The sequence below is a fragment of the Eucalyptus grandis genome, chromosome 8 (assembly GCF_016545825.1).
Source record: "Eucalyptus grandis isolate ANBG69807.140 chromosome 8, ASM1654582v1, whole genome shotgun sequence".
NCBI lineage: Eukaryota > Viridiplantae > Streptophyta > Magnoliopsida > Myrtales > Myrtaceae > Eucalyptus > Eucalyptus grandis.
The window spans coordinates 30,837,544-30,862,577 of NC_052619.1; the positions used below are offsets into that span (position 1 = coordinate 30,837,544).

Consider the following 25,034-nt stretch of genomic DNA (forward strand, 5'->3'; position numbering starts at 1 on the left):
TGCATAGGTGACATAGAAAACACAGAGGTTTTTCTTTTTTTGCATGTAACGTATTCAAATGAGAATCTATGTAATAATCTGGTGGACGGATGTTTGTATATCATTGTCCTATGTTCCATCTTTCTCATATTCGTGCTCGGATTTCCTCTTTCTTATGCACCCATAGTATTGCATCTACGTAATATGAGATATATAGTGCCGCAATAAGCAAATGATAGATAGAGAGTGCTGAATAAGCTTAAGCTCGTCTTTTGCACTAGATTTGAAGTATAAGATGTTGGGTATTTCAATAGTTTTGAAATAGTGAAAGCTACTCGGGCAAAAAATAAAATAAAATAGTGAAAGCTATTAATTTTTGTAATAGTTTTTAACCTTTATCAATTTGTAATGGATTTTTGCCAGCCATTAATCTATAAGGTTTTGAAACGAATCATTAACCATTTTCATAACATTCTTGACTACTATTAAATTACGATAGTTTTGCAACATTTTATAATGGCCATCTTTCTTTTACTTGGGATTTTGCTACTATAATAGTTTTGAGTTAGGGTGTGAGTAACATCATATTGTGAGCTACAAATTCTTAAAAGAGTGGACCCACAATAATTTTTAATTATTTGTTGTTTATTTTTTTTTTGTGATACAAAATTAACTGTTATTCTTACAATAGATTAAAGATGATCACATAAGTATTTCATTACAAATAGTTACTTTGAACATAATTGAAAAATGATATCGAAGTTGTTAAAATAAGAATATTCTTTTTTCTCATTGCATGCCTTTCATTTTGTTGCGAGGTTATACATATTACATTGTTTATGCTCCTTCTATTATTCAAAATGTGAAAGAGAAGAAGGTCTGTCATATCTTGGGAAGATAGCCATTAGAGTTTATCACAATGAGTTTTGTAATCTAATGAGCAAAATTATCCTTAAGGGTAGTACTTGGACCCTTAAGAAAATTAATATTATTTTCTCATTTATTCTTCAATTGATTTCCAAAAACTCTTGTTTTCATATTATCTAATGTTTTTCCAACATAAGAGACTCAGGTGCAGTTCTCTACCGCTTTGTCCAGAAGATTTAAGAGACAAATGAACAAGAGAACCATAATAGAGGCTCTTCTTGTGTGCAGTGGGCAGAGAGGGAGTTGAAATTATCATTTCAACGCAATAGCACAAGATCGAGAGTTTTCAGTTGGAGAAGCCTCTCCGAAGCTTTGGCCTAATCACCAGCAGCAATTTCTCACACCAAGTTCTCCTTACTAGCATAAAGACTAAGAGATTGGCAATTTTTCTTTGATTTGTGAAAGTTCAAGTCAAATTTGTTCCAAGAATAAAGGTCAGGGTAACATGAATAAATGTCAGGGTCTGTGTGTTTTATCGAAAACTTCCTATCGCTGCAAACAATTTTTTAGGATATTCGATTATAGAGAAAATAAAGTGTTATCTGGTTATTGTTTGTGATGAAAACAAGTTCAAAAATTGAATTTATAATGTTAGCTAATATTTAAAATCCATGAAAGGTGGCCTATATAGTAAATTACATAGAAGTTGGGAAAGACATTAAGAAATCATATTTGTAATATATATTTTAACTCTAACGTTCATTCCTCAAAGAAGTCAATAAAAGTGCGCTAGCCGCCAGGGAGAAAGTGCTCCTTCGAATGGATGTGTGGATTGAAACTCTTCGACAAAGCAAAACTGGGGAGGACAACGATGTGTTAGAAAGTAGAGTTAGTTGAGATTTCCACATTAGAACGTTGGACGGTCAACCTGGAGCACGGCTTTGTTCAAAAAAAAAAAAAAAAAAACCTGGAGCACGGCGGCCTACTTTTCATAGCTTCAATAAAGAATTTTGAGAGTAAAACCCCCAAAATATCTTAAAAGTCAAAACAGAAGTTTTCAGATCTGCCTCTCTCTCTCTCTCTCTCTCTCTCGTTTCTACAGCTGCGTCCTTCGATCTCTCTTGAGTCTTGCCTGAGTCGCCGGTCTTGTCTCGTTTCGTCTCTCTCGATCTCGCAGGTACTCTCTTCTTTCGTTTTCGATTTCTTCATCCAATGTTTCGATTCCGGTGTGCTGCCATTTCGGTTTCTTTGGGAGTTTGCCATCGCCAATTGATGGTGTGAATCACGACTAACCGTACCCACCGCCCGTTTTCTTCTTCTTTTGTTTGTTAACTTCCCCCGATTGATGTCTCACATCAAGAAAGCTTAATGGCAATTTTTCTTCAGCTTGATTCCATCCCAAGTCTCGTTTGCTACGTGAGATGGCATCTGTCACTAACGCTTCAGGAATGGAGTTCGAGGTGTTCTTGAGTTTTAGGGGACCGGATACTCGGGACCATTTTACCAGTTGCCTCTATAGTCAAATGGTGGAGAAAGGAATCCGCGTCTTCAAAGACAACGAAGAGCTCCGAGTCGGTCAGAAGATTGGTGGAAACCTTTTGCAAGCCCTTGACAACACTCAAATCTATATCCCCATCTTCTCTAAGGGTTTCGCTTCCAGTCCGTGGTGTCTCCGTGAGGTTGCTCATATGGTAGATTGCACTTCAAAGTCGGATGGGAAGAAGGAGATCCTCCCTGTTTTCTTCGATGTGGAGCCTGATGATGTCAAGCTCAAAACAGAATTGTATAGAAATGCCCTGTCTATGCATAAGAATAAGTATGGCCCCGATGAGGTGAAGCGCTGGGAAGTTGCTCTTGTTGAGGTTCCAACTAGAGTTGGTTGGAAGCTGGAAGGAAAAGGGTAAGTTTTCGGCAACTCTTTCAGAGTTACTAATTTTAACATGATCTGTCCGGGACTTTTTTTCTTTTAGCTCTTCACATAACAAGAAATTCTACCCCCCCTCCCTCCCTCAAAAGAAAAGAACAATTCTTTCTTGGGTAGTGATGGAGCTTCACACTGCTCGATGCAGCATTCAAGCTTGGCACGTCACCGTTATTTTAACGTCTCCTCAAAATCTAGAGGGAGGTTCATTAGATGTGGACGTTTTCACCTCTATGTTGACAGTGTCTCGATGCAGTCTCCCTGATATCATAGAGATCTCCAGAGAGATGCGACTTGGAGACGCAGTATAAATTGAAATTTTATTAATGAGCAGTAAGGCAAAATAGTCATGAAGGTTTGATTAGATTACTTTCCACTATTCTCTCCCCTTCAACCAACTACGAAATGACCCAAATTTCTTCATTTTCTCTTAATCACTGTGTTTAAACCCAGTCAATGAGAGTCTGGCAGCAGGTTAGTGTTAAATCCAATCAATGGGAATATGGACAACGACAACAGCTAATACGAGGCCTTTTATTATAATTTGATTTTCATTGTAACTTGAGATTATTATGTTTAAACGGATTCAATTTTTTTTTTGAAAAACCGCCACCATTTGTAAAACAGTCCTGATGTTTTTCATATATGTTATTCAAATAGCTTATGCTTGAAAGTTAGGAATAGTGCATTGCCATTATTTTCTCAGTCTGAATCGTCCACCATCACTGTCTGGCAGGTATGGGGAACTTATAAAATTGATTGTTCAAGAGCTTCTACATAAGCTGAAGGGGAAGGATAGACCTCTTCCTGACTATCTAGTTGAAATGGATGATTTAGTACAAATAGAGAAACTGTTGGATGCTAACTCTAATGACCATGTACGATTCCTTATAATCCATGGAATAGGTGGTATTGGTAAATCAACTCTTGCAAGTATTATCTTCAACCGATTCCGGTCTAAATTCAATTGTAGTAGTTACCTTGATGATGTTCCATGTCAAGGTCTTTTAGATGTGCAAAAGAAACTGCTATCTGACACACTAGGCTCAACCTCTATTATCGGAATCCTCGACACCAATGATGGGATCGATCGCATAAGAAGAGGACTTAGCAACAAGAAAGTTCTGGTTGTTGTTGATAATGTGGACGAGAAGAGGCAACTCGAGAACCTTGCGGGGAGACATGATTGGTTTGGTTTTGGAAGTAGGATCATTATTACAATCGGGACAAAAGCACAATACTTGATAAGGACAACCAAATGCCACCTAGCAATTACTTGGCCTACCCAATGAAGGAGATGCCCATGGTTCAAGCAATTCGGCTTTTCAGCAAGCATGCCTTTAGAAGTGATACTCCTCCAGTAGATTGCTACAATTTTTTGGAAAGAGTCGTTTCAAGCATAGGAAGGCTTCCTTTGACTCTAGAAGTAGTGGGTTCTCTTTTCACCAACACGGTCAGATCAGAATGGGATGAGACATTGGAGGACTTAAAGCAAGTCCCGCATAAGCACGTTCGAAATACATTGATGATAAGTATCAACAAATTGGAGGACATAGAAATGGCCATATTCCTAGACATAGCATGTTTTTGCATCGGGGAGTATAAGACTTATGCAGATTACATGTGGCGTAGTAGTGGATATTCTCCACGCAGCGTGATTGATGTTCTTCTCCTCATGTCATTGATGAAGATTGATGAGTTCAATAGGTTTTGGATGCATGATGAAATTCGAGATCTAGGAAGGTACATTGTCAAGGAAGAGAATTTTGAAGATGCTGGAGAGCGCCGTTGGTGCAAATTGATGAGAATACTCTAGATATACTGAGTAACAACGAGGTGAAAGTTATTACGAGTAGAAGACATAATCAATCAAGCAAAATCTTTGGTCATGTGCATTAAAATGAGAATGTCCTGCTTTGCTTTCTAACTTATAGAGAAATAGAAAGGAACTTTTAAACAACAAAAGTATATGTTTTCATGCCTTACCCATGTGAAACGAGAATAAAGCTAATGCGCCATTTGGTTAGTTCAAATTCTTCATTTCTTGTTTTAGAGAGAATGAAAATGAGTTCTTTGTCCTTACCAAAAAAAAAAAAAAATTCTTTGTTTCCTTGAAATGGTGTTTAGTTTGTGAAAAGACCGAGGAAATTAACTTCGCATGGACATTTTAAATATGTTTGGTTTATCTCGTTTTCAAGTTAAGAAGAGTGCTGATTATTTTGTTATAACGTGGGTCTGATTTAATTAGTTTGGGGTCAAAGAAGAACCACTGATATTGTTGACTACTTGCATTGGTTTTTTACTTCGTTTATTGTATATTCAATCTTTATTCTCTGATGTTGCTGGCAGGAAAAACGAGCTGTACGAGCACTCAGTTTGGGTATTAGTCATGACTTAATACCTGAAGAATTAGCCTATTTGCCAATGCTGAGGTTTCTTGGAGGGGAAAGACTGAATTTTGTAGGTGACTTCAAGAATCTTCTTCTTAGTCTAAGATGGCTTTCTTGGCGTCATTGCCCGCACGATTTTTCAGCGACAAATCTTCACTTGGTGAATTTGGTCGTGCTCGACCTTTCATCAAGCGACATCACCCACAATTGGGGTGGATGGAGGCATATCGAGTACTAACACGCCTCGCTCAAGTTCGCTTTGAATTCTATCAATTGTGTTTCATATTCTCATACTTTTTGTCAGCATGTAATATGCCTTCTTTTTCCATAGCAGATGGCGAAAAAGTTGAAAATTCTAGATTTGACATGCTGCAATGAGTTAACCAAGACACCTGATTTTTTGGAGTTTGGCAAGTTGGAGAAACTGATTCTCGCTGGCTGTGAGCAATTATCTACAATTGATAGCTCAATCGGTAAGCTAAAATTGCTAAATACTTTGAATATTGAGGGATGTGCATGCCTTGAAGGGTTGCCTGAAGAAATTGGTTCTTTAGAATACTTGTCGGAGATTATCATGCCTTGCTTCGGCAAATCGTTCAAACTTCCTGAGACACTAGGCGATCTAAAATCTTTGACAAAGTTTGAAATTCAATTTCATCCGGGTATCTACCGACTTCCTTATTCCATAGGAATGTTGAATCTCACACGTTTGGTTTTGTCTAACTGCAAGAATCTTTATGAGCTTCCAGATTCTATCGGGGAATTGGAATTATTAGTTGAGTTGGATTTAAAACTCTCCGGGATCTCTGTTCTCCCCGATTCCATTGGAAGGTTGAGGAATCTCAAGCATTTGCTTTTGTTTGGGTGTGAGAATTTACATGAGCTTCCAGGCTCTATTGGGGAACTAGAATCATTGGTGGAGTTGGATTTAGAACTCTCAGGGATCTCCATTCTCCCAAATTCCATTGGAAGGTTGATGAATTTCCTACATTTGTCTTTTTCTAAATGCAAGAATCTACATGAGCTTCCAGATTTTATTGAGGAACAAGAATCATTAGTCGATTTGGATTTAAGTTACTCGGGAATATCAGATCTCCCTTATTCTATTGGAAGATTAAAGGATCTCAAGCATTTACTTTTATCTGAATGCAAGAATCTACATGAGCTTCCAAACTCTATTGGGGAACTAAAATCATTGATCAAGTTAGATTTAAAACTCTCAGGGGTATCCATTCTCCCTGATTCCATTGAAAGGCTGAAGAATCTAAAACATTTGCTTTTATTAGAATGTAAGAATCTAAATGATCTTCCGAACTCTATTGGGAAACTAGAATCTTTGGTCGAGTTAGATTTATCGCTTTCGGGGATTTCGATCTCCCTAATTCTATTGGAAGGTTAACGAACCTCGAGCATTTGCTTTTATTTGGATGCAAGAATCTAAATGATCTTCCGAACTCTATTGGGGAACTAAAATCATTGGTCGAGTTAAATTTAAAACTCTCGGGGATCTCTATTCTCCCTAATTCCATTGGAAGGTTAAGGAATCTTAAGCATTTGATTTTATTTGGATGCGAAAATTTGCATGAGCTTCCAGACTCTGTTGGGAAATTACAATCATTGGTTGAGTTGGATTTAAAACTCTCGAGAATCTCCGTTCTCCCAGATTCCATTGGAAGGTTGACGAATTTCACGCATTTATCTTTTTCTGGATGCGACAATCTAAATGAGCTTCCGGACTCTATTGGAAAACTAGAATCATTGGTTGAGTTAGATTTAAAATTTTCGGGGATCTCTGTTCTTCCTGATTCCATTGGAAGGTTAAAAGATCTCAAGCATTTACTTTTATCCGGATGCAAGAATCTACATGAGCTTTCTGATTCTATTGGGGAACTAGAATCATTGGTCAAATTGGATTTAAAACTCTCGGAGATCTGTGTTCTCCCTGATTCTATTGGAAGGTTGACGAGTTTAACGCATTTGTCTATTTCTAGATGCAAGAATCTATATGAGCTTCCAGACTCTATTGGGGAAATGAAATTATTGGTTGAATTGGATTTAAAATCCTCGGGGATCTCCCTTCTCCCCGATTCCATTGAAAATCTAAGGAGACTAAAAGTCTTAAATGTGGCATACACAAAGATACACACAATACCCTATGCTCTCGGAGGGGTAAAGACACTTGAAGAGCTCGATGCCTCGTTTTGTCGGCATCTCATGGATGAAATACCGTGGGAAATGTGGAACTTGACCTATCGAGGGTATTGGATTTAGAATGGAGCCCAATCTCTACATTGCCAGGAAAGATCGGTGCTTTCTCTAGTCTCCAAACACTTAAAATTGCAAGCCACCGGCTTTCCCCATTGCCGAGCTTCCCTCAAGTTTGAAATGTCTAGTGATTGCAGATGCCGAATTCCCTGCTCTTCCCGATCTATCGCACTTGAAGAGGCTACTAAAATTACAGCTCAGCGACTTCCCCAATCTGGCGGAGATTCCAGGTTTGGGGGAACTAGAATCACTGGAGTCTTTGCACATTACCATGTGTGATGTGATCAAACAATTGCCTAACTTATCGAAGTTGAAAAATCTACAGCATCTCGAGCTATGCCGTTGTAGGAAGTTGAGAGCCGTCGAAGGCTTGAAAGAACTGAATAATTTGGTATATGTGAAGATAGAAAATTGCAGGTCAATGGAAAGGTTGCCCGATGTGTCGACATTACCAAGTTGGAGTTGGGTTTGGCAGAAGCTTTAAAACAAACCGTTCTCTCTACCGTGCAACTGATTGAAGAATATCATGACTGGTATCAAACTGGTGCAGTAGAAAGGTGAGTGGCTTTGAACTTCTCCCAGATTTTCTTTGCATCCAAAGTGCGCATCGGTCGTACGAAAAGAGTGTGGGAGTATAGCCTTGTCGAAATTCTCAGGTGCGTTTTGATTACATCAAAGCAAAACAGAAGTTCTCATTTCGGCTTTTCCTTGCTAACCTGTAGAGCTGGCGGTTGGGAAGAGAGTTGGCGGTGAGTTAGTCATAGTATTGAGGACCTGGTCATGGGATAATGCCAAACCTGCGGGCCCTGCACGTGGGATAAATGCCAAACTGGCGACACACATTCACCACCGACATGAACTAATCCGAGTGTCTCTCATGTCTCTCATGTCACTTCTTGAGCCATCTATTGTATTTCTTGATGTTGTTTTAATTTATAGGGTGCCAAAGTACGAGAATGCATCGTATCTCTAATTTACTCCCATTAATATTCAGTGATTATTCCACGCATTCATCTTAGGCCAAGCTCTAAGTGCAATTAGAGTATTTGAATATCAATCACGAGGTTCCATTTATTTAGTACGTTAGTACTTTTGGATCCATCGGCAGCCACTGAGCCCCCTTTTCCTTAATGCTGTTGACTTTATTTCTTTTTACGTGAACTTTTATAAAGAGAAATAACCCAAAATAAAATCTTCATAAACCAGCATCCTAAAGGAAAATAATCTACACACAACTGCAATATATAAGTTAAAGCGGAAAGCGCCACCCATATTTTTGTAGGATGAAGAGCATAATAGATACGACAACACTTTGAGAAATTATTCACCCAAGTGGGGTATAAAGCCTAAAATGAGGGAATTCCCAAGCTTTATTAAAACTTGAAATCAAGGAGGTCACCTTAACGTATCCGTCCATTTTATGACGAAAAGTTTGTAAACGCTGAAGATGAAAATGCGATCTAGGGGACGACTGTTGATTGATGCACCTTTGTACCTTTAGTCAACGAGGGCTCGAGTGCTGAGCCTCGTGGCGGGCGAAGACTGCGCTACTGCCGAATCTCCTTGCCGTGCAGGACGTCGCTGGGATTCAAAGTCGTGATCCTGGAGGGATTGGGCAGCCTCTGGCAGTTTTGGTGGGGATCAACCAGCTCGTCTATGTTTTTCCATCTGTAGGGTGTTGTGAATACTCCTGGTGTCACCGCTGATATCTGCCACAAAGACACCGGTGCCATAGTGAGTTTCCCCCTCTGATCGTTAATTTGCTTGCTATTCGCTGAATTTAGGATGGTGGAATTGCTAGGCTCTAGACAAAGATGAAATTTGATATTGTTGATTGTTCTGTGGGGATATTGTTCGGATTACCTTTCTGGATGAGTGAGCTTCATATCATTAGTGAGTATACGGATCATTTTTTATGTCAGACTAATTTGATATTGTTGATTGTTTTCTGTGGATTTCTGGGACAACAAAAACTGGAGAAGGCCCCTGTAGGGATGGACCTCGTCATCATCCCTGCCGGAGTTCCTGGGAGAACAGGAATGAAAAGAGATGACCTGTTCAAAATGAGTGCTGGAACAACAGAACCCTTTGTGAAGGAGTTGCCACATGTTGCCCGAACGCCATAGTCAACTGGATTTGTAGCTCTGTTAACTCCACAGTTCCCATTGCAGCCAAAGTTTCCAAGAGCGCTGGCACTTATGATCCAAGAGACTGTTGGGTGTGACCATGCTTGACGTAGTTAGAGCAAATACTTTTGTGGTACATATCACTTCTGCTTGTACTGTCTTGCTGATACGGTCAAGAAGCATCAAGTATATTTATAGAGTTCAGAGTGTCAGGTCGTCGCTTCGTATGAGCCTACAAGTTTAGCACGCTTGTCTGGCGTGCAATCACTTGCTCCAAGGGCAGCTAACTTTTTCCCATCTTGCAATAAGACAGCTAAGTGGACCCGGTATTTCATTAAATAGGCTAATGCCTCATGTATGGGATCATGTGCACAGTGGAGACGCCAAGGTGAAAAATCAGGCTATTTGCAAGTGCTGTTATGTATTAGTGAGTGTTATTGGTTCTTTTCTCATGATGATGACCTTGTTTTTGGTGATAGCTATTTGGGACTAATGCTCCGGCAGAAGATTTGTACAAGAAACCAGTTTCGAGAGTGTCATGCAAGCCAACAGCATTTTACTTTCCCAGGTAGATTCCTTATCTATTATGTTCCATGCAGGCAGAAGAACTTGGTCCTGATCCTAGAGAAGTTGATGTTCCAGTTGTTGGTGGTCATGCATGAGCGACAATTTTACCTCTTATATGTTCGACAGAAAAGCTCTTAGAAATGCAATTTTTTTATATGCCAAATGTCAGTTGGCATTTTCAAATCTGTGGGTTAAGCCACCTTATTCTTACACTCCTCGAGGAATTGATTACCTGAAATCACGTATCCAAAATGGCTGGCCAGAAGTTGTCGAGGTAAATAAATATCAATTCGTTTTACAGATTTAGACTTCAACTTAGGCAGTTTTGACGTCATATCACATTCTGCTAGCGTCTTCAGGGGCTTTTCAGTTTTTGTAAAACAGCTTCAGAGTACTGAGGCCCCCTAAGGGGTACACTGTTCCAAGAAAGCATATTTTTTTCTCCCAGACACATGAGTGCATGCTTAATCACGCTAGAGTCTCTGAATTCTTAACATTTACAAGAAATTTCGAAGATGTGCTCTGCTGAGAACTTCCTGTTTGAGAAGGATGAGATTTTCACAAGAATCACATCTTAGGTCCATATGTTGGAACACAACACCTAATATAATAATAAACCGCCAAAGAGAAGTGTGCTAAAGCGCAACACGTAAACCGCCAAAGAAGAGAGTTCTTGAAGAAGCCACAAGATGATTAAAAAAATAGAATGGGCACATATTAAACTAATATTATTCTTGTTGCTGGAGTCTTCAAGAGCAGGAAGCAAGCTTCAACTTGGACGCGAAGGAAAAGTAGCCCACAATTATTGACTCCTTAGCCAAGAAGAAAAGTTCAACTTCAGCTCTTGCACGTTGAAGTCAATGGCGGTGGAGATCAGGCGGTGAATTCCAGGCGGTGGAAGATGTCTATAAATATGACAGTACGCGAAGCATTTGAACTCAGGCCAGAAGGCCTCAAGGTGAAGGAGCAGGCCGAAAGGCCTCGAAGAGAGGCTTAACAGCCTCAAGCCACCGCAGGCAGAGTAAGGAGGCCAGGGAGAGGGACTCACGCCACACGCAGGCGGAGAACTTCAGGCCAGCAAGGAAGCCACACATATGTGAGCTTCAGGGAAAGCCTTCAGCAGTGAGAGCTTCGGAATAGGAAGTCACCAGGTGCAACGGTGAACTTCAGGGAGAGGCACTGCAGCCTCAGTAGCTCTGTTTGAGCGAGTTATCCCTCCGTGATCGAGAATGGAAGAAAATAGAATAGCTGAGTGTATGCTTGTATTAATGTGTTTGAGTGTGTTATTGTATCAGCTAGTTTGATTTGAGCATTTTAATGCTTTCGCATATTTTATAAGCTGCGCACTCTACAATTAATATCAAAACAATTGGTTCCAAATCGTTTTGGTTCCAACACCATATGGGCATATGTCACTTGCAAGTCAATTTTATCGTGTGCAGACTTTGCCTGTGCACTGTAATGATTAATGAATATAAGAGGAGCTGTTATTGTCTCTACTTGTATAGGTCACGGGATTCGATTTACCGATGCCACCTTGAAAACCTATTCATTACCACTACCCAAGAAAATGCGTTAATGGGATACCTTGTCTCGGGCTATTGGCAGAAGCAAGCAGTTGTGGACAGTATCTTAATTTCTGATTATTCTGTCTGCTCCTCAATAAGGAAAACAGAGGAACGTAACAGAAAGAATGTAGGAACAGAGCACCTTACATCTTTTGTTGTTACGGCTAAGAGAATGACATGCATTTTGATAAGCGGAGAAGTTCAAGCAGTTAAATGCATCAGACTTACAGTGATCGTACATGCCTACTCGAAACTACAATTTTCTGCGTCTATTTCCCCAATGAAATTATGACATGACATCTTAGTCTTCACTTACTTTGCTTCCTTACGTTATGTCATGAAGCAAACTGAATTGTTTACATCTGTGCTTTGACAATTTTCATGCTAAAGCTGGAGATGGCTCTGCAACTCACAAAGATATTTTGTTTGGCCCTTGAGATGTAGTCTGATCTCTTTCATGAACCTGAAATTTAATGGCTCTTTGATATGTGGACTCTTTTTACATGATCAAATGATGTGAAAATGAAATATGCTGCTGTGAAGTCTGCGGATGGATTCCTACATGGGTTGAGAGGCAACGTTGACATTGTCGAGCGTGCATTTGTTGCTTCTCAGGTTTGGTGCCTCGAAGAAACTTATTAAGATCCATTTTTTTTTATTCTCTCAAAATTAAACTGAAGTGACCAATGGGTTCATCCTGGTGGACGGATGTCCCATATCTCTCATGTTCACTGTTCAGATTTCCGACTTCCGTTGGCACCCATAATGTTGCCTGTGCGCATTATCAAATGTGTAGTGCCCCTATCGTAATATGTTAATGTGGAAGCTACCTAAGATCGTGTAATTTTTGTCGACATGCAATTATCAGAATAAATAAATGAGAAACAATAAAAGACATCAAAAATTTACATGATTCAATATTAAGTGTCGATACCTATATCTATAGAGACCCAATAATAAATAATTTATTAATAATCGAATAATCCAAGTTTATAATCGTCCACAGACCCTTCTATTTTCCACGTTTAGATTAAATTCAAATTCATAGTATTTATAAATAAACAAACATTTGGATCTAAAAGCTCAACGTATAAATTTCACCGTGTTCAAGCACGTCCGCATCAAGAGCTCCTCCTCGTGGCTGCGTTCTCCGTGCGGCGGCCCCTCAAGGAGAGTTACTGTGCTGTCAGTGTGTCATAACAGATCGGCGGATATGGCAAGACTGAGATCCATCATATTCTTAGATGCAACTGTTCATATTAAACGGTCCAAATACATCTTGAAAAATGGCTCAAAAACTTTAGATGGGAAGCTGATGGCTCCCAGACAATCAATCAAGCGTTGCCTTTGTCAAGTCATTATCGAAAACGCCATACAAAACGCAAAACCACCAGAAAATATTGACGAACACAATAAATTAAGGCCATAAATCAAATGATGTCATGCTCTAAGATATAGGACTACCCGGAGGATTTACTTTCGTAAAATAATCAATGCCGTGTCATGCTGAAAACCCCTATTTTAGATTTTTCCTGATTTTGTTACTTTATTTTTAAATCCCGATGGGATGCAAAAGTGTACCATTCTAGATTATAGTACTATTCCGCATGGCCTTTTCCTTGAATTAAATTCTAATTCACATTTTTCTAATCGCCGTTACATGATAAGATGATGGATATATTTAAGTTAAATTCCGGTGATTTCATAGAATTGAAATTTTAACTCCTAGTTTTGGCAATATAACGCCTAAAACGAGGGAAGTCCCAAGCTTTATTAAAACTTAAAAAATCAAGGTCACTACATTTTATGACGAAAATTCTGTAAACGTTAACAAGGAAAATGCGATTGGGGCAACGGTTGTTGATTGGTGCTTCTTCGCAGCTTTCGTCAACGAAGACTCGAGTGCTGAGCCTTGCAGCGGGCGAAGACCGCGCAATTGCCGAATCTCCCTTGCTGTGCAGGACGTCGCTGGGATTCAAAGTCGTGATCCTGGAGGGACTGGGCAGCCTCTGGCAGTTTTGATGAAGATCAACTCGCTCTTCTCTGCTCTTCATCTGTGCTTTATTAGCGCTGAAATTACCGTACATTGTAATGACAACGTGGAAGAGACATTGGCAATAATGACAGTATTTGGCAGGACGACAGAAGTGGGAGTGCAGTGTAGCAAGAGCAACGTCACTCCCGAGCTTTGGATCGCTTCCCTCGCTTTCCTTAGAGATGCTCTGCAAGACTGCAACAATGCTTTGGAGTGTGGGTGGAGAAGGGCGATGGAGGAATGATGCACGAATTGGCCCATCGTCAACTAACGCCATAAAAAATTGAATGAAGCACGTACGATCTCGATAACTAGCATGCAGATTCTTACCGATCTTCCACTCTCACGTTGGTTCGGAGAGTGCTACGTGAGAGTGCAAATTGATCCCGAGTCGACTATATCCACTTGAAAAAAACCGGTGATAGACTGCCCCAATTCCTATATCTTGGTTGGCCAAACCACTATTACTATAACATTGAAAGAGTAAACCTCACTACATTTTACAGTCTCAAATCTACTAAATTATAGACCAGTGGATATTGCTGTAGATCCACATGATGATTTGACAATTTTTACAGATCTAATCTTTAGGTCTTCCAGCATTATTTTTTCACAGTTTCTTATGATCAAGTAGGCATGGCTCAACCCACAAATAATTATTAGAGCCATCTTGGATGGCTCGAATTGGCTGAGATCTGTGACTAATCTTTTGTAGCGTACTAAAAAGTTGAAAGTAAAACTACCTCAAACTTGAACATGACACATTAGAGAAAGTTGTGGCTTAGTTTGAATAGGCACTGAATCAATCTATAAGACCTCGAATCGATTAGTCAAAGTATTGAGCCGGTTCGGTCAAAAATCGTATTGGGCTTTTGAAGCCTCCTGCTAACATGGCCCGGAACCTGGCCTACTAATATAGCTTGCTGACGTCATAGGGTGTAACTTACCAGTTTCAAACCTGACTTAGCACTTGTAAGTGTGTGGAGCTTTGTTTGCCTTGAAATTGGACGGCCAACTTCTATGGGGATTGATGAGTTGACTAGTATTGTGGTTTGAGTTTTGGAGGCACAAATGTTGTTGTAGGCACTTTAGGACTATTGTTAGAGTTCCAACACCTATCATATATGCTGACACTTACATTTTGACAACTCATTAATTGTTCATTAATTACAAAAAAAATTAGGAATTAATTCTTAACCCTTAACAAAAATAATTTTCATTAAATTGAGTTATATATGAACATTAGGAACATTTGCATTGCTAGTATTAATTATTAAAATTTTTAGAATTTTTAATTTTTAAAAATTTAAAAAATTAATTTAAAAAAATCAGTGGGCCCGGGCTAGGGCTGGGCCTGCCGAGCCCCTTTTTCTTTTCCTTTTCCCTTCCCTTCTTTGGGCCCGGCTCTCTTCTTTTCTTTTTTTTTGCCTTTTCCTTGGCCCGGCCCTTGCCACGTCTTTCCCTCTCTTTCCCTCACGCCCTCTACAACGCGATGAGAACACTGGTACGGTGGGGAACGGCATGACCGCAGGAGCGTCCGGTCGGGGGTCAGGCCGGCAGGGGCAGCTGGCGTCGCAGGAGGCCATGCGCGCTGGGTAACTTAAAAGGGAGAGAGGTGAGTGAGACCGCGCTTGGACCTCGGCCGCCGACCCTTGCGGACGCGTGCTTCTCCCACGGTAGGTATCGTGCGTATCTTTTTGAGTTGTGTCGAGTTGCGTCCATTTCCCCGGGATCCCGGCTCGGAGGCGTGCGGGGCGACCGAACGTAGTCCGGTCTATGGAGTTCGTCCACCGTTCGCCGCCCCCGAGCCGGGTAGAGACTCTCGGCCGACCCCCTTTTATGCCTTGCTGTTGCCCTGTTCTCTCATGTTTTTGCACGAGCTACTGAGCCGGGGCGTGCGTTTCGGGTTCGTTTGTGCTGTCCTTCGTTGCTGTTGAGCATTCCCCGCTGATTCGTGTTGAGTTTTGATCCGGTTTCGAGTTTTGTTGTCGTTCGGGTTTTCCTTTCAATTCGCCCACCACACGTTTGCCAAAATGTTTGCACCAAGGCCGTAAATATTTTCTCCCGATTTTGAGTCGCTTGAACGTGTAGCCATGGGGTACGCTTGATGGTGATCTCTCTCTAACCTCAAAAAACGTTTTTTTTTTTTTTTTTTTGTCGCCGCGGCTCAACATGCGTTTCCTTTTCTCTTTGTCGAGTCTCTTTCGGTGGTGCCTCTGTGTTGTTTGATCCTGTGCATTGTTCTCATAGTGGATGTGAATACTTGCGAGGAACTGAACCGGGGATCTTGACGAACACTGATTTCTCACGATGCTTGACTGAGCTTTACTATTGTCTTCCATTTTATATGTTACCCATCGCTGTGGAGTCGTAATCGAGGATGGGCCGTGGTCCAATGACTCTGATCCATAACAAACGTTTTGTGTTGGTGACTTAACTTTTAATGTTGAAGATTGAAGGGCTCGTGTGCTGTGAAGGATAAGGAGAATCCAGAGAGCAGTGGGGAGATCGACCATATTTTAGAGAGAGAAAATAATGGGAAATGAGCTTGGGTTGAACTTTAGTAAATCTAGATTGGGCTTAAGTTAATCGAGTCTGGACTTGTTTGGTTTGGGCCTAATTGGTCTTGTGGAATTTGGGTTTAATTCGTTTGAGATATTTTGGACTTGTATAGTTTAGTTTAGTTTGGGCTGGACGTTTTAGGTGAGTTGGGCTTTCGAGTTAAATTCATGTTTGTTTCAAGGTCTAGGTCTAACTGGCTCAGTTGTGGGAATCCGCCCGCGAATTAGTCCTGCTCGGCGGGCCCGAGCCTGACTGCACTTGATAGTCCATACCAATGTCCTTATTTTCGGTTTTTTTTTTTTTTAGAAAAGAATATTCTAAAGAATTAAAAAGGAGAAAAGTTTAAAAATCTGGAAAAAAATCTATTTTGGTATTTTAAAAACACAATTAAAAAATGCATAAAAATATTTAAAAATTTATAAAAATTTAAAAAATTCAAAAAATTCACAATTTTAATAATTTTATAAGAAAACAATTCAAAAATGCATAAAAAAAATACATCTCTAATGTGGTAGAGCGTGACCTACGAGTAAAGAAACTCAACTTAGCGCTTTTATGGCAGTTGATGGGTTAACTAATTGTGTCAACTCAATTTTTGGAGGCAAAAGTTACTATAGTGCACAATGTGGACTAGGGATTTGAGTTCCTTCAAGAAATAAGTAAAAGAGGCCAAGGAAAAGGAGGAGGATATGTCCATCATGTTCACATGGAATGGAGCTGCAACTAGACTGGACTATTGATTATATGGCACGATGATAAGGAGGTGGAGCAAGGTGACCATTCGCTTGTGCTGAATTGACAAGGACAATAGTGGATCGTGTTGTTAGAGGAGGAGCAAGGAGACTCTTTCGCTAGATAGACGACGACCATGGAAAGTGCTGCCAATGCAAAGGTGTTATACTGGGGAAGGGAGTGATGGGCAAAGCTCAATTTGTGGTAGTAGGCTTAGCTTTACTCCAGTGAGATTTTTGAACTGAATCGCAACAATAAAATGAATAACTATTGAGTTTTCACGCAGAGATGGGGCATTGATCTTGATGGTTTTTATTGATACGTTGATGGGCCTTAGTAGGCCCGTCCGCTCATATTGGGCCTAAAAGCCTAGCCCGCAAGATAAGGGCCCATGGAGGAACAGTTGCGTCTTTTGGGATAGGTATTATGTTGAGGGGTTGCGTCCTTTGGATGAGATGCTTTGAGGGAAAGAAACAAAAAGGGAACGTACCTTTTGGGACGTATGTGCATTCTCAAGGAAACAGTTCTTTTCCTCTCCCAAAAACAACGTAAGTTTTCTCCCCCTTACAGCAGCAGTACGCTCCTCGGTAGAACGGTATCATAATCCTTCCTCGATCTTCAACATTGGTGTTTAATCCGTAGATAATAAGGTATGCTCGATTTTGTGGTATGTTTTTGATCGGTGATACATGTTTGTTCTTGGGCTCGTCTTCCACACTCGTTTTAAGGGTTCGATTTAATGTCGAATCCATTTTAAGGAATTAGTAATTCCTGACATTGGTATTAGAGCCATAATTCATGTTTCGATCCCCTTTTTATGTTATTGAATTATTTTTTGTGGTCGAAATTCGAGAAAAGCCGCTGCCGGCCGATTAAGGATGGAAAAACCCGACACCCGCGTCTTTGTCCGCCTTGTTTTGTGATTTTCTGCAAGTTGAAATTCGTTTTTGATAGCGCAGGGTCGAAGCTCTTGTCAATATGAGAAAAATGAGTCGCGGATCGCCGTCGGCGCCACCCGACGCGCCTCCACGCATGGCCGGAACGAAGAGGGGTCATCGCACGCGCAGATTCGGGCCCCCTGAGTGCGTGCGAGGCACGTGCCATTTCGACCCCAAGCGCGTGCGATGCAGGCGCCAACTGATGTCATAGTGACGTCAGCCAGGCATGCGCGTGGCATGTGCCGGTTGGTTCGTCCGACCCGGCCCGACTGGCCCGACAGGTTCGACTCGACCCGACCCGACGGCTGTTGACTCAATCCGTTGACCACCTTTGACTGTTGACCCGTTAACCTGACCCGTTGGGCCAACCCATTGACCCGTTGACTCGACCTAGTCATCCATTGATCGTTGACTAGAGTTGACCACCGTTGACTACCGTTGACCGGCCAAAAAAAGGAAAATTTTGTATTTTGCAAATTTGTTCATTATAGATTATAAGTAATCTTTTATTTTTATTTTTACTTTGCATTTGTTGCATGAACTATGGAAAATTCTGTATTTTCCCTTTTGTTCATTGTAGATTATAAGTAATCCATTTTTGTACCGCATTTGTTGCAGAAACTATGATGCGTTGTGCATGCATACCTGCATTTTTTAGAACGGACGAAGAAAATGCAAGACTTAAAGGGCTAATGACAGAGTTAGCTAATTATCGGTGGAATGACGGTGGCGTAGTATCACACGCAGGGTCAATCAGACGGTACAATAAATCATCTAGAATGGTTATCTTATACCGGATTTTGAGAAAATGCCAACTTTAATGAACACTCTTTCACCTGAATGGCAAGCAGTGTTAGATCGCTTATGGGAGGTCAATGTGATCCCAGATTATAGGAGGCTTACAATAGGTTTTGTAAGAGAATATTATATGATCGAATTAACTAAAACTTCAACACTTGGGATGAGTGCCACATGGCGCATAATGAATGCGCCTTGGAGGTAGCATGAGAGCTCTCCAAAATTTTTCCATGGTTGGCCAATGTGCCTTTAGAATTCTTAGAGAATTTTACTGGTAGATTAAAAAAGACTTTCCCTATTTATTTTTTAGATTAGTCTAAGATGTTTTTAGATGTTAATATCTCTTTCAGTGTTGATATTTTCCTCTGGATATATTACTTAGTGTAATGGACATGTGTAATTATTGAAAGTTCAATGTTATTTATTGTTGTAAATTAGTATGTTAATTTACAATTAGTTGTGGGAAGTTCAAGAAAGTTTTAGTGACTCTGTTGAACTTATTTTGCAAAGAAAATTATATTAATGATAATTTTAAGATATGATTTTTTGGATGATAATTGGAAACATAGTGACATTTTGATTCTGAAACCTTACTTAAAATTATTCATTAAGATGATGGGTTTGTGCAAAATTGATGCATAAATAATAGGCATTAATAATTCGTGCATATGTATCTGATATGTTCAGATTGATGGCTTCAGCAACTAAAAACATAATTGCTGATTTGAACAAAGAAGACAAAATGAACAGTAAGAATTGTGAAATATTGAATAAGAGAATTCAATATGTGCTTGAAAAGTAAGAAGTACTAAAAGCTCTTGACCATGTTATGGAAGAACTTGAGGATGATGTGCGCCACATTGAGCTAGCAGAGGATCGCCTCAAGGCATTTGAGTGGGAAACAAACATTTGCTATGTTGTTTCCAGCTCATAAGGGGCTTCGAGTTCTAAGCGCAAGCGCATTGATTTGTTCAATATGTGGAAATGCAAGGGATCAAGTCCTTCTTGCAAGAAACCAAGAGCTAACCAACATAAGAGAGGAAAGCGTCCTCAAGTGAAGAGTATTTCAAGGGTGAAGTGTTACAACTGTGACCAGAAGGGTCTCTACGCTCGCGATTGTTGTGAGTCAAAGAAGGTACTCACCCCTTGTACTCTTAAGAACTTTGCTAATGTGTCAAGTTCTGTATTCTTAGCTGAATCTAATTTTTTGTGGATTGCAGATTCGGGAGCGATAGACCATGTAGCGGAGGATAGAGAATCATTCGTGGAATTCCGACGAATACCAACTAGAACTAAGTGGATCTATGTAGGAAACAACTTAGAGCAGAAGTAAAAGAGATTGACACCTGCCAACTGAACATGCGTGGTGGACGCACTTTGTTCCTACATGATGTATTGTATGCTCCAGAGATTCGTCGAAATTTAGTGTCTGTTTTAGTATTGGTTAAGCTTGGTTTTAATATGAACTTCCATAATAATAGTGTGGATTTGTATTTGGATACAAATTACTATGGTTATGGTTATTTTCTAGATGGTTTCATTGTATTAAATACTGACTATGGTAATGCCAATGTTTGCTATTCCCTTTTCACATCTCCTAATTTATATGATAATGATGTGAATATGTGGCATGTTAGATTTGGTCATATTGGCCAACAACGTATAAATAGACTAGCAAAAAAGGACTTGTTGGGCAACGGTGAAAAAGTTGATTTGCCCATGTGTGAGTATTACCTAGTAGGGAAAACGACAAGGAAACTATTTGGAAAAGGTAAAAGAGTTGAATTTGCTTTGCATTTAATCCATTTTGACATTTGTGGTCTGATGAATGTGAGAGAAAGGCATGGGGCTCTTTATTTCATTACATTTATAGATGATTATACTCGATTCGGATATGTTTATTTGATTTCTCATAAATCTGAAGCATTGAGTTATTTCAAAAGGTTTATGAACTTGATAGAAAATCAATTAGACAAGAAAATAAAAGTATTGAGATCCGATCGAGGTCGATAATATTTGTCTGATGAGTTCAGAAAGTTATGTGATGAAAAAGGAATAGAAAGACAGTTGTCTATTCCATATACTCATCAACAAAATGGTGTTGCAGAGAGAAGGAACATAACCATATTGGAAATGGTTAGGTCCATGATGACGCAGGCTAACTTACCTATCACTTTTTGGAGTGATACATTGTTAACTGCTGCCTATATACTTAACCGAATGCCTTCCAAATCAGTTACTTCCACTCTATATGAGTTATGGACATGCAGAAAACCGGACTTAAGTTTTCTTAAACCATGGGGTTGTGCTGTCTACACTCATGAACCCTCTCACAAGTTTGGGAAATTGGGTCCTAGAGGAAAGAATAGTATTTTTAAGATACTCTGAACACTCGAAAGAGTATGTGTTCATAGGTGGCAGGAAAGTGGAAGTATAATTGAATTCGAATCACGAGATGTCACATTCTTAGAGAATGAATTTCTTAAGAATTGTGAAATAGGTGAGGATTACTCCCTATTTGAAACCTTGGATCCAGATAATGAATTTAGTAGACTTCGTCCAAGTGAGAGTAACATGAGAAGTGATGAATTTAATTCAACTCACTCTCAATTACAACCATATGATGAGACGATATTGTGATTATCTAATCTGAGTGGAAGCATAATGGGGAATGATGTGCAAAGTGTACAATCTCTCATACGGCGAACAAGTTGCAAAAGTATTCCCCGTCGACGCTTTGACATTGAAGGTAAAACTTTTATGGTTGCTCCACGAGATGAAGATGCCAAGAAATATTAATGAGGCTCTAAATTGCCCTAGTAAGGAAAAATGGATACACGCGATAGAAGAGGAGATGGAGTCAATGAAGTCAAACCATGTTTGAGAATTGGTTGATCTTCCAAAAGGACACAAAGCTATTGAGAACAAGTGGGTTCTCAAAATAAAGCATAAAGCTAATGGCTCGATATAAAGGCATAAGGTTCGCATTGTGGCGAAGGGGTATAATCAATAAGAAGGAATTGATTATGAAGAAACATTTTCTCTTGTAGTGAGATTTACCTCGATTCGCATTATTCTGGCAATAGTGGCTAATATGGATCTTGAGTTACATCAAATGGATGTAAATACTGGTTTCCTCAATGGAGAATTAGAGGAAGAAAAAACCTGCTAGTTTCATTATGGAAGGCCAAGATAAGTACACTAATGGTACCATAAGTTGTGTATAGCGCTCACTTTGGTGCCAAAAGTTTCCGTCGGATCACTTAAGTGCCAAAAAATTTGAAAAACGCTCACTTTGGTGCCAACGCCGATTTGATCGGCCGGAAATCTGACGTGGCGTTTTTTTATTAATTTTTTAGGCTAACGTGGCTTGTCGGTGAGCACAATCAGCATCTAAACCACAAAAACGATGTCGTTTGTCTCATTTCCCCCAAATCGAAACCCTAAATCTCCAAATTGAAAGAGAGAGAGTGAGAGAGAGAGAGAGAGAGAGAGGGAGAGAGAGGAGGCACGTCATCTTCTTCCTTGAAGAGCGACACCAGCAGCGAACGGCACCAGCAGCAACACCGGTAGCGCACCAATAGCAACACCAACAATGGCACCAACGGCGGTGGCGGCGACGGCGCATCAGTAGCGGCACCTTTGACCCCTCTTCTTCTTCCTCCTCCTCCGCCCTCGCCTCCTATTTTTTCTACCACTTTTTGCTTGAGCAACAATCTCATTCTCTCCTCGCTCACTTGGTCGAGCATCTACAATGGTGGCCAAGCGACGGTGGCCGAGCGTTGGCAGGCGAACAACGGTGGCCGAGCGGCGAGGAAGAAACCCTAACCTAATTTCAATCCATGTATGAGTTAAACGGCGTCATTTTTTGCGAGGTTGTCCACGTATAAGGGCAAAACGACATCGTTTCTTGAAGAAGATGGAAAACGGCGTCGTTTAAAAGCCGAGCAACTTTTTTTTTTTATAAATAAAAATGCCACGTAATCATTTTGGCCGGAATTTCTCACCGGTGGCACCAAAGTGATCGTTTTTCTCCGATTTGGCACTTAAGTGATCCGCGGAAATTTTTGTCACCAAAGTGAGCACCGTATACAACTTATAACACCATTAGTGTACTTATCTTGAAGAAAATGTATGTCGACTTTTGAGATCAATGGGAGAGATCGACCATACTTTTAGAGAGAGAAGAAAATGGGAAATGAGCTTGGGTTGAACTTTAGTAAATCTGGATTGGGCTTAAGTTGATCGAGTCTGGACTTGTTTGGTTTTGACCGAATTGGTCTTGTGGAGTTTGGGTTTAATTTGTTTGAGATTATTTGGACTTGTCTAGTTTGCTTTGGTTTGGGCTGGACATTTTAGGTGAGTTGGGCTTTTGAGTTTAGTTCAGGTTTGTTTCAAAGTCTAGGTCTAACTAGGCTCAATTGTGGGAATCTGCCCGCGAATTAGTCTGCTTGGCTGGCTCGAGCCTAACTGCGCACTTGATAGTACATGCCGATGTCCTTATTTTTGGTTTTTTTTTTTTTTTTTAAAAGAATATTCTAAAGAATTAAAAAGGAGAACAGTTTAAAAATCTTGAAAAAAAAATTATTTTGGTTTTTTAAAAACACAATTGAAAAATTCATAAAAATATTTAAAAATTTATAAAAACTTAAAAATTCAAAAATTCACAATTTTAATAAATTTATAAGAAAAAAAATTCAAAAATGCATAAAAAAAAAATACCTCTCTAATGTGGTGGAGTGTGACCTTCGAGTAAAGAAACTCAACCTAGCGCTTTTAGAGTGGTTGATGGGTTAACTGATCGTGTCAACTCAATTTTTGGAGGCAAAAGTTACTGTAGTGCACAATGTGGACTAGGGATTAGAGTTCCTTCAAGAAATAAGTAAAAGAGGCCAAGGAAAAGGAGGAGGATATGTCCATCATGTTCACATGGAATGGAGCTGCAACTAGACTGGACTATTGACTCTATGGCACGATGATAAGGAGGTGGAGCAAGGCAACCATTCGCTTGTGCTAAATCGACGAGGACAATAATGGATCATGTTGTTAGAGGAGCAAGGAGACTCTTTTGCTAGATAGACGACGAGTGTGGAAAGTGCTGCTCGTGGGAAGGTGTTATACTGGGGAAGGGAGTGATGGGCAAAGCTCAATTTGAGTAGCACCCTAGTTTCAAAGTTAGATGATTTTGTGGTAGTAGGCTCAGCTTTACACCAGCGAGATTTCTCAACTGAATCGCGATAGTAAAATGAATAACTATCGGGTTTTCACGAAGAGATGGGGCATTGATCCTAAGTAGTAGCAATGACAATGGTTCAATTGCTTAACTTCAATGTTACAACGTGTGGTTTATCTGTAGGAACAATAACCAATTGCAAAAGATCCCGTTAAATATAGAATACAACTAATCTACACACAAGCCTAACTAAGTATATGTCCCAGGAGATCAACAAAGGTCAAGATCCCATAATGTACTACAATTTTTGTTGATCTGTTTAACAGCATTCAAATGAAAAAGAAAATGGCATATTATAAGAAGAAAGACTAAACTAATGATTCCTATGTTCCTAGTAGAATTCAATTGTTGGTTGATGAATGAATGCTCACTTAGTAAAGTCACACCATATTTGATGTCTCGAAATTTGGCCACTTTCGAAATATATGAAATAATTAAATCATCAATGCACTGATGGTGAATTTATAATGAACTGATCACTCATAAGTTAACTAATCTATTGGGTAAGACCATAAAGGGTTAAAACACAATAGACCAGATAATTCAATCAAATCGACCACTTGACCATAAGGATCACCAAGGGTTAATACTGTGCTATTATAAGTCAATTAGTGAACCGATATAAATCGATTCGACAAAAATACGTAGTCGGTTCACGGGTGGTTCTGCATAATTACGATACTTACGTCAAACGATGATAAATCGATTTTCTATTGATCTTATACTCAAAATATGTAATTGAACCCTCGCGATTACATGACAACTGAGGATCATCCATGATTTGAAGATGTACAAATGTGGATAAAAATTATAGACCATAGATCAAACGTGCGAAAACCTCTAAAAGCAACTCGATAGTTTAGGTTGTACTAAAGTTGTATTTGATCGATTTTAACCATGAAATTAAATTTGATTTTGGGTATTGAACTTTCGAGGATTTCAAAACTAACTTATTGGACATTGCTTTATTGTCCGTCAAATTATTGGCAAGTTCAAAATTTTGGAAAAATGAATTATTGAACGAAAAATGGAAGCCGAAAAGGGAACCGGGCC

The 25,034-nt window shown here is 39.8% G+C and overlaps 2 protein-coding genes and 1 pseudogene across 2 annotated transcripts; all 3 read left to right on the forward strand.

The window, feature by feature from the left end:
- Positions 1 to 1,905: 1,905 nt before the first annotated feature.
- LOC120287145 (TMV resistance protein N-like) lies at positions 1,906 to 4,059 on the forward strand. Its single transcript, XM_039299844.1, has 3 exons — positions 1,906 to 2,023; positions 2,233 to 2,746; positions 3,504 to 4,059. The coding sequence occupies exons 2-3, from the start codon at positions 2,268 to 2,270 to the stop codon at positions 4,057 to 4,059; spliced, it is 1,035 nt and encodes a 344-aa protein (XP_039155778.1). The 5' UTR covers positions 1,906 to 2,023; positions 2,233 to 2,267.
- A 1,432-nt stretch (positions 4,060 to 5,491) lies between these two features.
- On the forward strand, positions 5,492 to 6,556 carry LOC120287146 (disease resistance protein RPV1-like). Its single transcript, XM_039299845.1, has one exon. It carries the CDS (start codon positions 5,492 to 5,494, stop codon positions 6,554 to 6,556), a length of 1,065 nt encoding a protein of 354 aa, XP_039155779.1.
- Positions 6,557 to 8,299: 1,743 nt separating this feature from the next.
- Positions 8,300 to 25,034, forward strand: part of LOC120287147 — a 90,272-nt pseudogene continuing 73,537 nt past the window's right edge.

What these genes read in the sequence shown, in the direction of transcription:
- LOC120287145 (XM_039299844.1), top strand. Translation starts at nt 2,268, where the DNA reads ATGGCATCTGTCACTAACGCTTCAGGAATGGAGTTCGAGGTGTTCTTG. An exon ending in TGGAAGCTGGAAGGAAAAGG is followed by an intron (nt 2,747 to 3,503) that starts GTAAGTTTTCGG and finishes ACTGTCTGGCAG; the next exon opens with GTATGGGGAACTTATAAAAT.
- LOC120287146 (XM_039299845.1), top strand. Translation starts at nt 5,492, where the DNA reads ATGGCGAAAAAGTTGAAAATTCTAGATTTGACATGCTGCAATGAGTTA.